Source organism: Xyrauchen texanus, chromosome 50 (assembly GCF_025860055.1).
Source record: "Xyrauchen texanus isolate HMW12.3.18 chromosome 50, RBS_HiC_50CHRs, whole genome shotgun sequence".
Taxonomy (NCBI): domain Eukaryota; kingdom Metazoa; phylum Chordata; class Actinopteri; order Cypriniformes; family Catostomidae; genus Xyrauchen; species Xyrauchen texanus.
The window spans coordinates 13,526,547-13,541,762 of NC_068325.1; the positions used below are offsets into that span (position 1 = coordinate 13,526,547).

Below are 15,216 nucleotides of genomic sequence, written 5' to 3' on the forward strand. Positions count from 1 at the left end.
AAATTGCTGTATGCTGTATGGTCCTTACCCCCAAAGTAGGAGCCGTCAGAGAGCTTCATGCCAATATTTCCTTTGGTCAGAATGCTGACTACACCATGCTGAATGAAGTACATCTTCTTTCCTATGGTTCCCTCACGAACGATGTAATCTCCTGGTTGGAAGACCTCGAAGTGAAGCTTTGTTAACATAGCTGTCACAAAGTTGGGATCTGCGTTGGCGAAGAGCGGCATGGATGCCACTAACTTTCGGCAGTTAAAGTTGACTATTTCCTGGAGTTGAGGAAGTTATTTGGGTTTGTTAATAATTAGATTAAAGAAATAAGGTACACTACAAAAAGTACACTACTTGCCTTTTTTGTTCTGTAATAATATATATATATAGTTCAACCTTAAAACAGGATGCATTTACTTGAACAGCAAAACTTTTGATGATTTATTCCATTGGCAAATGCTTTTTTGTTGTTGTTGTTTTAAGCACATATAAAATAAAATTGTTTGATTTATGCTCAAAACAAGAAAAAAAAAAAACGATTTGTAAATATAAGACTCATTATATTTCTTAAGCTATTTAAGGATGATTAGATATTTTTACTGGAATACAATACTGATTAAAACTTTTTTTTTTTTGCAGTTTATCAATTGTATATCATTTTCTGGTGCTAACTGGTACCTCTCGCAATGGCTCGTTCAACTCTTCCAAAATGCTTTCTTCATCAAACATCTTGCCCTGGTATCTATGCTCATAGTAGTCGTGGATCTTCTGCCGGAAATCGGCCGGAAGTTTGTGGAAAGACATATACTGCTCAACTTGCTTGTACTGAAAAGAGAAAAAGAATACAGGATAAAGATGCAATACTTTAACAATATCTTTCTCTTACAAAATGTTACTACTATGGATTTTTGGAAGTACCTTGTAGTACCGTGTAAATTAAATGGTGCTTGAATTTCAGTGCTATTGTCAGAGCTGGGTAGTAATGTGCTACATTTACTTAAGTAACTTTTTGGAAATAATTTACTTTAATGAGTGTGTTTAATTGAGGGTACTTTTTAATCTTACTGAAGTCAATTTCTAATGAAAATGTGTACTTTTACTTCTCTACAAAGGGCTACGTTCCTATCGTTACATTACTGGTTTTAATTCAATGAGTGTTATTAAATGCGTTTTACAACAACGCTCTGTCACTCGTGTCGAGCTCATCACTCCTGCAGCAAGCAGTCAAAACAATCCGTTTATTTCACCCCGCAATGCCTTCATTTTACACTGTGACAAGGAGGAGGGCTAATCAGCTGAGGAGAGGGATAAATGCGGCGGAATGTGGCAGTTAGGGGAGAGAGCCACATGCAGCTGCCATGTGTGATGTTTATGTTATGTGTCTTTTTGTTTAAGTTCTAATCAAATATTATTTTGACTTTTTAGCCAGTTCCCGCCTCCTCCTTTCCCAACCTTAACCTTGTTACATACACCAAGGCAAGTGGATATTAAGTTTGCAGTTAAGAAAGCACGTTGCGGTACATTTTGGCGATTTTGTGATAACGTGAGCTTGTCTGTGTCATGTAATGGTCATTTTCAGGGTGATTCTGATCTATGGGCTCTTAGGACCTCAGTTTACATTTTAATATCAGTGCTGCAATACATTTGTATCTGTATCCATGTAAACATCCTTGTTAAAGGAATAGTTCACCCAAAAATGAAAATTCTCTTATTATTCACTTATCCCAGATGTGTAAGACTGTCTTCAGTAGAACATAATTAAGATTTTTAGAAGAAGAAAGGACAGGTCAGGTCCTTATGATGCAAGTACATGGGTGCCAGCACTTTGACGTTCCAAAAGTCATATTTAGGCAGCATTTAAGTAATCCACATGACTCCAGTCGATCAATGAATGTCTTCTGAAGCAAATCGATAAATCTGTGTAAAACATAAACGTTATATATATATATATATATATAACTTTATATATTAAAACATTTTAATTATTGGCTTGTTTTTCACATAAACCTATCAATTCGCTTAAGACATTCATTGATCGAGTGGAGTCGCATAGATTACTTTTTATGTTGCCAACATTTGACTTTTGGACCATCAAAGTTCAGGCACCTGTGTACTATCATTATAAGGACCTGACAGAGCTCTATCTTCTTCTAAAAATCTTCATTTGTGTTCTGATGAAGAAAGACAGTCATACATATCTGGGATTGCACCAGGGTAAGTGAATAATGAGAGAATGTTCCCTTGTGGGTGAACTATTCCTTAAAGTGTAAATGCCTTTTGCTCTGCCCATCACGTGCAAACAGCATTTCTGCGTGTGGACAGCATTTATATGTTTGACAGATGGGCTGCGTTTTTCGAATGGACAGAAGCTTTGAACTTAAATAAGCCTAACACACTTCCAAACACAGAGCTAAGGTGCCGTTTATTCTTAGTGTACAGAACTAATGATCTAAATTATTTCGATGAAATACTGTAACTAACCTGAACTAAGAATCCATGCAGGACTTTAAAAAGCTGTGAAGTAGCAATAGTAGGCATTAACGAAACATGATCTTGCTTCATTTTATTCAGCATTATCTATAATTGGGCCTGTGGAACATTGTTCACATTTTTTCACCGTAATAATTACTAGAAGGTTTTTCAAACATTTTTCTAATTGACAGATTGTCTAAATCTGACAAGCATCCTTAAAGTGATAGTCTAGCCATAAATGAATATTCTGTCATTATATTATCACCTTCAGTTTGTTCCAAAACCATGTGACTCTGTATTTTGTGGAACCCGAAAGATGTTAGACAGAATGTTAGAGACTGACAGTCTCAGTCACCATTCCCTTTTAAAATACGGAGGGGTAAAAAACATGCAGTGAAAGTAAATGGTGACTAAAGCCAACATTCTGTCTAAGATCTTGATTGTGGTGCATGGAAGAAAGTCATATGGTTGACAGGATTTCCAATATAATAATAATAATAATAATAATAACAATAATAATAATTAAACAGCCAGGCTTCTTTTCCTGTATGGGCGTTCCTGCTATTTTGGAAAACATCAAAGCAAGTTATTTACGTTGGATGTGATAGACTATTCTCAAGCAGATACTGTGTGATGAAACTAAAGATAAGATCTATTCATAGCACAGCCTATGCAGTTAACCATTTTTCTTCTGCAGTACATTTATTGCTTTAAATGATGCTGATCTTCTATGCATTAGGGGAAAGAGGGGTAAGCTGTGCCACATAGGGAGGTCAGCAGGGGGTGCTTATCCTGCAGTCTGTGTGGGTCCTAATGCCCCAGTATAGGGATGTGGGCACTATACTGTAAAAAGGCACCATCCTTCGGATGAGACATTAAACCAAGGTCCTGACTCTCAGTGGTCATTAAAATTGTCCCAGGACACTTCTCAAAAAGAGTAGGAGTGTACCCGGATTTACTGGCCAAATTCCCCTCATTGGCACTTTTCAATCATGGCCTCCTAATAATCCCCATCCATTAATTGGCTCTATAACTCTACTCTCTCCTCTTCACCAATAACTAGTGTGTAGTGAGCACACTATGGCTGCTGTCGCATCATCCAGGTAGATGCTGCACACTGGTGGTGGTTGAGGAGAGTCTCCTGTTCACTGTGTAATGTGCTTTGAGTGAGGTGTCAGAAAAGTGTCTATATAAATGTAACATTCATTCATTCACATTTTACTTGTGTCGTCCTCTAGGCAAGGAGATATTATGTACAACTAATCAACCTACACCAAATTCATTATTCAAAATCCAACAAAGTATATTTCTATGAATTCTGGATATATTTTACAGGATAGCAACAATAACTGTCAAATTCTGAAAATAACACCTCCTGACTTGCAGAAGGGCGTTATATACACAACGTCTATCTTGACTGGCAGAGCAAAGAGAGCTGATGTTATCAACACATAACCTGTGACACATCATTGCAGCAGTCTCACTGTCATGCACATACAAAGGTATAAAGGGGACAATTTCCAAGAGCTTAACAATGACAAGCTTTATTTCCTGTCTATATTTATAGTCCACACCAGTTTTTTTCTTTTATTTAAAAATGAAGATAATAAAATCCCATTTACATGTCAATGGTAAGTACAGAGAACTGGGAGTATACTAACAATCATTTGTAAAAATATCTAATACATACCATTGTCTGGGGAGAAGACGGACGGACGGACGGACGGATAGTCAGTCAGTCTATGGATGGATGAATGGATGGATGTTGGATAGATACAAAGCCCATGGATGGATGGATGGATAGATAGTCCATGGAAGGATAATGGAAAGATAGATAGTCCATGGATGGATGGATGGATGATGGATAGATAGATAGTCCATGGATGGATATCTATGGATACATAGTCTATGGATTGATGGATTGATGAATAGACAGTCTATGGATAGATGGATGGATAGATGGATAGTGCTCTCATCTGTCCATTATGGCTTCTCATGTGTTGTAGGTTTTTTAAGTGTTATAAGGTGACATTAGGGTTATTTCAATGACATGTCACTGAAGCAGTGAAAATGTCACATTTCATCCTAGTCTTATTACTGAAGAGGAATGCTATATAGAGTATAGGAGTGCATTAAATTTGAACCTTGAGTAACAATATTTTTGAAGCATTGTTGAAACTGAGATAGGCTTCTGTGGCCTCTTAGACCTCATATTTCAACATAAAAACTAGAGTGGGTCATGTACACATACAGATAATGATGTGGGGGTAGGGTGACGCTCTTTAGTGACCTCCCAGCTGGATGGATGGTGTCGGAAGGAGAATGTGTGTGGATAATGACAATCAGTATGTGTGCAGTGACATATGCTCAGCTTGACATGGCCTAGGTCGATTCTTACAGATACTAACAGGGTGCAGTCTGTTGCAACGGTTATGAACAGGTGCTGTCTGTTTTACAAACCATTGAATGGAATGGAATTAAAGAATAGTGAACTATCCCTTTAACGAACTTACAGTGAATAAATCTTTGACATCTTTTGTTAATTGTTGTTAATGTTCATTTCTACATGTACAAATAATTGTTTTACATTAAAAGGACATCAACATTAGTTAATGCACTTTGAACTAACATAAAATAACAATGAACAATATTATATTTACAAATGAAAATGAACCAAGATAAGTAAATGCTGTAAAAATGATTGTCCATTGTTAGTTCATGCTACATAATGCATTAACTAATTGTTAACATATACAACCTTATTATGCTACCAAATAAAGGTTACACTTCCTATCAGACACAGGTACACAATATACAATAGACACTATGGCACGTGTGTGTTAGCATGCACGCTGTTACTCATCGTCCCTTAGGCGGTGGGTGGGAAATCATGTAAAGTGAAGTGACTGACTTTAATTAGCTCAGAGTGGAAATCCCTCTCATTAATCCATTTCATGAAAACCTTTTGTTATGTAATCCGCCCCAACTCCTAATCTCATTCAATCTTAAATAATTACGATTGGATTAGGGAATTTTACAAATTACACCCAACTGAAAAAAACAATCATGGGATCCCAACACGCCCTGTATCCATTTCCAATTTCACCTATAAAACAGTTGCACCACTTTTGTGCACAATATTTCAGTGCAAAAACATGCATCCTATTCACTAACCGCACTAATAAAAGGCAAAGGCCAAAAGCAGAGAGCCTGTCCATGTTTAACATTAACAAAACTATGATTAACCATTAAATATTACTGGAAGGTACCTTAAGTATCTGTTTATTTGCCCACCAACATTTGGACACCTCAAAACAATTCCTGCCTGTCTCGTCAAGATCAACCAACTCCCTGTACTTTACGCTTTGTCCCTTTCAATCAAGGAAGCCTATTTTCTCCTCTCTTTGGTTTATTCAATCAGCCATGAAGACAAGGCATTAAGCTGAAGAGTGAAGACAATTACTTGAACCATGTTGCAATTACTGTTTGAGTCTCCCATTACATACAGCCAGGGTCTTTGTATTAACTCTAAAAATACTTCAGGAAACTTTTAATTGTGAAAAGGGCTATAGCTCTGGAAGCTGCCTGTTTATAGTCAGGACAGGGCTTCCTTGACCCCCCCGCCCTTCCACATGCACTTCCTGTGACTCACTCTCCCTAGGCCATAAGTCTGTTGGATCTAACTGAGCATCATACTCCTCAGGGTCATAGTGAAATCAGAAAATTAAAGAGAGTTAAACCAGAAAGATGAGAAAGAAAGTCCTGAAAGAAAGACAACAAAGACATTTAAAAAAGACAAAATGAGAAAGAAAGACAATAATGACAGATCTAAAAGATGGACCCGAAAGAAAGCCTAAAGACAATAAAGAAAGACCAATAAGACAGGAAAGAAAGACCAGAAAAAGACTAGAAAGACAAATAAGGCAATAAAGAAAGAATAGTAAGACATGAAAGATTATAAAGACCTGAAAGAAAGACAAGAAAGAGATACAAGAAAGAAAGACCAGAAAAAGGACAATAAAGGTGAGAGAGACATTACATTTACATTTACATTTATTCATTTGGAAGACGCTTTTATCCAAAGCGACTTACAAAAGAGGAAGAACATCAGCGAATCATCTTAGGGAGACAGTGGTACAAAAAGTGCCATATTACAAAGTTTCACTATCATCAGAATAGTATACAAAACAGATTTAAGTGCAACAAGAAATGTAAATATTTTTCTTTTATTTATTTTTTTTAAGTTTAAAAAGAGAGACCTGAAAATCAGAAAAAAAGCCCAGAAAAAAAGACAAAAAAACAAGAAATATGAGAAAGGAAGACTAGTATGACAATAAAGAAAGAACAGAAAGCAAGAATAAAAAGAAAGAGGAGACAATAAAAGACAAGATGAAAAAGAAAGACCAGGGGAAAAACTAGAAAGACAAGAAAAAAAAGAATAAAAAGAAAGAATAGAAAGACAAGAATGATGAGAAAGAAAGAATAGAATAAAGACCAGAAAGATAATAAAGACAAGAAAGGGAGACTAGTAAGACAATAAAAGAAAGACCAGAAAGAAATACTATAAAGACAGGAAATAATGTTAAGGAAATAAAATTACCAAAAAGACAAGGCCAGAAAAGAAAGACTAGAAAGAAACAATGAAAGATGAGAAAGAAATACTAGAAAGACAAAGATGATAAAAACAGGAAAGAAAGAAAAGACCAGAAAAAAACATCAAAAAGACAATAAAGACCAGAAAGACAGACATTAAAGAAAAACCAGAAACAGACAAAAAAGAAAGAGAAGAAAGACAAGATAAGATAAGAAACAAAGACCAGGAAGACGGACTGAAAAAGAAAATGAAAGATAAAGAGAGAATTAAGGTAGAAAGCTACGTGAATCTGCAGTGACAGGAGAGTAGGGCTGGGCGATATGATGATGTAACTGGATATCGACGATGTCTTACAAAGATCTTGATGCTGATTGCGAACAGACAATGATCGACAATTTGGGGAAATGGCAAAACCAGGGATCTGGGAAGTCGCCAAATATATTAAACAGTGGCCAGGGTGTTAAACTAGCACCTGCCACCTGCAAAATATGATGAAGATCTAGTTCCCAAGCTCCTCAACCGAATGCATTTCATGCATGGGTCATTTTGCTCATCTACCCGCAAAAGGCGGCGCCCTGTATAGTATAGATGATGTTAGTCACAAGAGAAGGGCATGTGTAGCTCAGTGGTAAAGACGCTGACTACCACCCCTGGAGTTAGTGAGTTTGAATCCCAGGGCGTGCTGAGTGACTCCAGCCAGGTCTCCTAAGCAACCAAATTGGCCCAGTTGTTAGGGAGAGAAGAGTCACATGGGGTAACCTCCTCATGGTTGTTATAATGTGGTTCACTCTTAGTGGAGCACGTGGCGAGTTGTGCGGTGGATGGCGTGAAGCCTCCACATGCTCTATGTCTCAGCAGCAATGTGCTCGACGAGCCACGTGATAAGATGCGCTGATTGACGGTCTCAGAAGTGGAGGCAACTGAGATTCGTCCTCCACCACCCGGATTGAGGCAAGTAACTACGTCACCACAAGGACTTAAGAGCGCATTGTGTATTGGGCATTCCAAATAGGGAGAATCAACAGCTATGTTTCCATCAATGCTTTTTTTATGCGCATTTTAAGATATCGCAAAAATGACAATTTTGTACTTTTGAAGGGATGGAAACACGGCTTTATCCACATAATGTTTTTGCAATATTCTGATTTTTCACATAAATTAAATTCACAGCTTGGATGGAAACCTAGCTACTGCTTGTGTCTGATTCACTGTTTGTTCAGAGGCATGCAGAATGAGCTGGAAGAGGTCTCGTGTTTCGTGGAACAAGTGCATGTAAAGAGTTTTCATTCTTTATTCTGTGTTTCATTTGTCTGAAAACTGCAAGAAAACTGTTGTCTATGAGAATGCTGCAAATGATCTCTGATAATCTCAGGAGGTGCTGTGACTTTAGTTCACTTTATTTCCACACGGTTAGCATGCATTGTGAACGCAACTCTGGAGGTTCAGTAATATATGTCTTTGTAGTAAAGAAACAAAGACGACAGTGATTAAATCATAAAGTAATGCAGCATTACTATCTTTTGGCAGCATTAACTGTATTACCAAAATGGAAATATCACTTCACAGAAGATTAAAAATCGTTTCAAGTATGTTCATTAGTATTATTACTAGTTGCATAGCAACACAGGATGGTGCCAATGATTCTGCATGCCTAGTGCCAGGGCTTTAGTTTCTGAATGGCTTATTTCGTTTCCATTCAAACATATGACAGAATCACTTTTGCCAGCTTGCAAATCACATGGATCGAATAAACACGTGGAAACTAGCTATTAATTAAAACGGATAAATGGAATTGTGTACTGTATTATTGAGCATGTGTTTACTGCATGAAATCCTATTTTAAATTTTCCAGAGGGATTTTGTATTTTTTTTTTACAGGGAATGCAGTTGATCTTCAAATTACATAAAGGGATAATATATCTCCCATTACCATCTGCCAATGCATCAATGTCAGCATGGTCACCAAGGAAAGGAGATGAAAGCCTGATTCATGTGAACCGTACATCAAGCCAGTCTTCCATATGGACCATCGGCGGATACATTTAAACCATAAGTGTCCTAGTGCCAACTGGGATTATAATGGTTTACCGTTAGGTAATAACCAACGTGACACTGAATCTAAAAAACACTGTGATCCTGTGCGAGATGCGCAAGATGTGCAGCAATGTTCAAAAATGTCAGTCTTCCGAATGTTTATATAGAAAAATCATTGAAAAATAGTGCAGATGTATGCAAAAACGTATTCCGTGCGGTTACACAAAAGAAAAACTTAGACGCATGTATTTAAGACTCTATAATGGGACTGAAAACCATATTCTGCTGCGTGAATGTAGCCTAATATCAAGTGGTTTCCATGCATGGTATTACTAGTCATTATATCTATATTGTTTTACAATTGTCACAATGGAGAATTGGTGTTCAATGTTCTAATGTACTGATCTGACCAGAGACCGCGGTGCTCAATTGTCAATTGATACAGCTGGATCAGTATATCTCAGACTAACCAGGGTACAGCTGATGGAAAACAGATCCCTGACCAGTTTCGTTCAACTCTATAAGAGCATTCCATGGGTTTTCACTCAGCAACAGAGACGAACATGTGATGGAACGATGGGGGATGTTTTTGCAGGGACATTGTGTGGTTTGTTTATCAGGGTGCAAATGCATGTGAAGTGTTTGTGTCTATAAATCTGGGTTAATGTATGCCATATGGATTTGGTATTTGGACAGTCTTTTCCAATTTGCAGGTTTGGCAAGGCCCCAAATAAAGCCAAATCTTAATGCTAACCCATACAATTACATTTGAGAATAGTGGATTTCCAACTTAGAGGCAACAATTTGGGGAAGGCCATTTTCTGTTCTAGCATGACAATGCCCCTGTGCACAAAGCAAGGTAAAAAAAACTATTTACTGGAGTTTAGTGTGGAAGACCTTGACTGTCCTGCACAAAGTCCAGACCTGAACCCCACTGAACACTTTTGGGTTTAATTGGAAACAGACTGCAAGCCAGAACCCATTTCCCAACAACAGTGCCTGACCACACTGATGCTCTTTTATATGAATGGGAGCAAATCCCTACAGCCATGTTCCAACATCTAATGGAAAGCCTTCCCAAAAGACTGGAAGCCTTAGATTGAACCCTTTATCTTATGCAAAGAATGATTTTGGTGCGGCTCATTAGCACACTATTCCCCTGCTGCCATTATGGCGTTGTTATCTGACGGTAAGCAGCTCTGTAGCTAGTGATTAATAAAGAGGAAAGTCCTTCGCCTGAGGTGAGATTTGATAAGCTCCACAGACCATTCCTTTGAGATGCACAACATTACATCATTCCTTCAAATGTTATCATAATATATGTAAAGTTGGAGTCGAAATCAAATTCTGGTCTTAATAATGACAGTAAGCAGGAAGATGTGCCTTAAAACGTTGAGCTTAAAATACTAAATGCTAAAATAATTTCTCTGATTCTAGTTTAATGTAAAGAGACAACTATAAGTAAGCCATTTGTTGGTTGACTTCCAGAAGAGTTTAAGCATTGTGGCTCTATTGTGCTCTATGGTCATTTCTAAAATGTATGCTGGCAGGTAAACGGTAATTTATATTCATGAGTAAAGTGATACCTGATTGGACTATTCTGTAATATTCATCAGGACAGCACTACCTGATTGGTTTGGATAAACTATAACCCAACCCTAACCCTACACCCAAACCTAACCCTAACAAATCAGGACTCTTTCCATGCTATCCTAAATTTAGAACATTTGCATTTGGGAAACCTTTTTGAGAAACATTTTTGCAGTTTCATTTGTTTCCACTAGTGGTACACCACCTTGAAATGAGCTAGCAATTATACATGCGTACATTGGAAGTTTCAAAGTTAACAAACTGATGCAGATTTCTGAATGTTAAGGTAGAACTTTAGTACATGCCTGCGACTTTTTATTGTCTTAACCAAGATTCTGGTCCCAACCCTCCCGATTGACAGCGCAGACTTGATGTTTAACATCTTCTAGCCATCATTGGAGCAGTCAAACTCTGATGGAGTCTAAGATTAATCGCAAAGGAAAGAAATCTGCCATCTGTGAACATGTCATTCTAAACAATCAAAGACTGATGATTTTGCACTATCACAAGGGAAATCATTTACGATCCCTGAAATTTGTCTTACATTGTTTTCTCCACATCTAACGGCTCATTTCCTGATTTCCCGTAGAGAACAAAATTATCTCTCACACTTTTATTTGACTTGTCTATCTCCAAGTTATACCTCTAATGTGAACTAGCTGCTAGCCCCGAGGTACTGTCAAATTTTAGAACATGCAAGACTTTTTGCTTAGGTGATCATCAACCTCAAATTTCTATGAACTAAAGTCTCCCTAAATCATATTTTCTTTGGTCACAATGTGAAAAAAAAAATCTAATATCTATTTCCAGGAAAAAGAAGGAAAATTAAGTGGTCAGGACCAAATGGAAATGATGCAGACCTACGATATTAAACCAAATTGTCTGTGACGACAAGACATGAGTTGAAAACTAGGGTTGCATCTGTAAACAAACACCAGATGCCATGATCAGGAATCAAAGAGGGCCAAATTACAGAAGTAGGAAGGGCTGACTACTGATCAGAAGAGAGGGAAACCAGATTGCCGAGAACACCCAGAATCCTCAGCTATAGGACTAGTTGGCCTGAGCAGTTTCATCCTCCCAAACAGATGATCGGTGCCAACTTTGATCTTGCAAGATCAAACAAAGGGTGACACATAAGAAGGTCATCTGCAAGTGTGTGTGTGTGTGTGTGTGTGTGTTTGGAGTGTAGTATTCACCTTCTCCTGGTACTGGCGACGGGAAGAGTCCAACGACTGTATGAGAGCAGTGGCATGACCAATAAACATGGCGTAGCAGGTGGCTCCAACAATCATACTCAGCATGGTCAACCAGATATCAGACATACTCTCAGGGGCCTGCCGTCCATACCCAATACACAGCATATGGCTCATGGCCTTAAACAGGGCAAAGGAATACAGCTCACTCCAGGAGTCGTTCTGAAAAGTGGGAGGCAAAATATGACACTTTATCAGCACAAGATAACACTCACTCGCTTTAGCATGCTATTCCTTTTGTCAAAGCCTGGCTCAGGAGGAGTGCACCAGGGCTGTTCAAGAGCTGGTGTAGGTTCAGGGCTTAACATAGACCTCTGTGGGTACATATGAGGCCATCATTTAATGAAATATTGCAATATGATAGACTTTATTACAACTGTTCCTGTTAAAAGTTATTGTGGCAAAGTCAGTCTTTAAATATTACTGGAGCTACAACTAAAGAGTTCCCACTAACCTTAAGCCAGGTGCACACTGTAAAGTTTTACAGCCCTTTATTTTTCCTGCTTGTCAGACTGTACAATATGATCCCAGTGAGATCTTGGGTAAAAGCCATGGCACATTGTGCGACATTATGTCAAACTACACGATAGACATCGTAGCCAAGACTTTGGTCCCAGTCGTCCCATTTGACAGAGTTGACTTGATGTTTAATGTATCCTGGCCATCATTGGAGCAGTCAAACTTTATGGCTGCGATGCAACTTTGTCGAAGGCTAAGATAATTGCAAAGGCAATAATAATTGTCTGTCTATGAACATGTCACACTAAATGCTCAAAGACTGACGATTCTGCACTACAAAAAGAGAAATATTTTACGATCCCTGAAATTTGTGTCAGATGGAAAAATCGGTTCTAAAATCATACAATGTGAACCTGGCTTAAGTCTCAGCCTCAGACAGGCCCAAGCATTAGAAGTTGTGTGTTTTTTTTATCACAGTATGTTGACTACTCTACAACATTGTAGCTAAAAGTACCTAAAATGAATTGGCCCTTTCAGCTTTCCGAAGTCTACTGTACATTCTGCCAGACTTTAGCTTCTGCCAGACTTCAGGCTTGTGGTAAAATGTCTGCTCTGAATGCTTTTATTAGTGAAATAATTACCAGACATGAAAAAGACAATGTGATAAAAAAAAACATCCAAGGCTTAACTAAAAACATTAGGGACTAAAGTCCTGGAAGCCAACCCCAGTACCGTCCATGGGATACACCTCTATAAAATTCCTGACAGGAGTCTGAATGACTAGCATCTCACTGTCATGTGCCATGAACCTGTGATACGATTCATTATTCCATTCGATGTCTTGTGATTTAAAGGCAACTAATGAGCACTGGACTGTTTAGTGTTCAGCTGGTCTCACGTAATAAAGTCTTTCCTCTTCTCATAGGTATCTGTATAAGACCTCGGCTGCTAAACCAAGGTGCCTCGTCTCTCTTCATAAGTATCTGATTGTTTAGGATTGACCTGATGGTTGACTGTGAAATGTACTTTGCCCGAAGAGAATGCAAATCAGGTAGAGTTTAGACAAACTATGAAAATCCTGAATCAAAGAGATAAAGTCAAGAGGCTGTGGCTGACTTTGAATGATTAAACAGGGGCAGAGTCAGAGGTGGTAATGGAAAGCGGATGATGGGTAATCAGTGGAATTACTTTGTGGAGGAGATGTGATGAGAATTGGCTTGCTGAGTTTGGAAAGGAGAAACCAGTTCTTTAGTCACTATGGCAAAGTATTTGAGTCCCAGCTTCTGCCGGGGCATGATACACTGAACTGCAATCATTATTTAGTATGCTGTATGCAGAGACCGGCTACAGTGCACACTGTATGCCGAATACAGATACCAAAGATATGGTTTTGCATTGAGTATGCCAGATAGTGTTGTTTACATGCCTGCTTTCCATGTGCCTTTTTACATGCATCTCTGCCTTCTGATATTTCCAGGAGTACAGAGAAAAAATATTATCTTTTATGTTCTTTACAATATCTTTACAGTAAATACACAAAACTGCCATAATTGGACATTGTCAACTATCTGAACCATCAGGAGATCTGAATGGCATCTCTGCTGAAAAAAACTAAAAGCTTTAACCAGCATAATCTGGTTTTCTGGTCTTCCAGCCTGGCCAGGGTGGTCTGTTTGCTTGTTTTAGAGGAGTACTTTAAATTTTGTCAGGCTTGGAGACCAGCTGAAGTCCAGCTTGATTACATTGTTTAAATCAGTTTGACAATTGTAAATGTCTTCATGCTACATGAACATCAGCAAGCTGTAAATACAAAGAGTCCCTTGGCAGTGGCATGCTTCTCAGAGGACAATATGCAAATGAATGCATTGAACCCTTTAAAGGCCATACTTATGCATCAAAATAATCACCATTCATCTCAACAACACATGCTACACTCTGTTACTGCTACCATTTCTGTGAGAAAAGAATAAATAGCAATTGAAAAATATGTTCCCCCTTTCCCCTGATTTTAAAAGAAAAGAAAAAGGAAATGTTTACTTCTGTATAATCTGTTTTAACAAACAAACATTGTAGCACTGCTAGCATGATTTTGAGTATGCTAAATGCAAGACTAGCACACATTAGCATAGATCCAGGGCGATCCAATGATTGGCTTTGGTTATGTTTGGGTACTTACAGCTCTTAGCACACAGATAACCTTGTGTTCCTCGCACCCAGTTGCATTAAGAAGAGACTAACTTCATGAAAGCCTGACTAGCATTGTAGTTGCTAGTTACTTTCGGGCTTTTCCTTGGACAATTGTAAGCAGCATTGTGTTGTGACTAATGGCCGAGGGAAAAATTACCCTGACATTCACTGTCTATAACTCTCATTGACACCGATGGCTCGCCGAGGTATTGAAATCGTTAATTAAATAATGCTAGCACTAATTAGCTTCAATACATAAAGGTTTTCATGTAAGGTTCTTTCACAATGGACAGTGTAGATCAGGGTAGATTGTGTTAAATCTATGGGGGTATTTACACTTTTTCACTTCATGTATTTTTACTAGGGTTGCCATACAGGGTGTCCCATATTAGCTGGGACGTCTCGTACTTTGGCCAATCTGACGCTTGAGGGGGGAATTAGACATATCCATGATTGAATCTCAATATGTCAGTTTATATCTGTAAATAGGCCTGATCTGTTTGTATATGTGCATGTATGTGGGTTCTGGGTAGACTGGGGAAGCCAATCTAGATTATGATTGGCTTCTCAAGCTTGCGGACCTCTTAAGCAAGACCCTTGAAATGCAGATATGTGCGCTTGTACCCGTGAGTT

At 38.2% G+C, this 15,216-nt stretch overlaps 1 protein-coding gene across 1 annotated transcript in view; it reads right to left on the reverse strand.

Annotated features, from left to right (window-relative positions):
* The window catches only part of LOC127640919 (potassium/sodium hyperpolarization-activated cyclic nucleotide-gated channel 2-like), a 41,009-nt gene that overhangs the window by 11,010 nt on the left and 14,783 nt on the right, over positions 1-15,216 (reverse strand). Inside the window, exons 4-6 of the mRNA XM_052123632.1 lie at positions 11,881-12,099; positions 670-816; positions 29-269 (exon numbers count right to left, since the gene is read on the reverse strand). Of these exons, the coding sequence (XP_051979592.1) occupies positions 29-269; positions 670-816; positions 11,881-12,099 (607 nt within the window). The remainder of the gene's footprint in view (positions 1-28; positions 270-669; positions 817-11,880; positions 12,100-15,216) is intronic.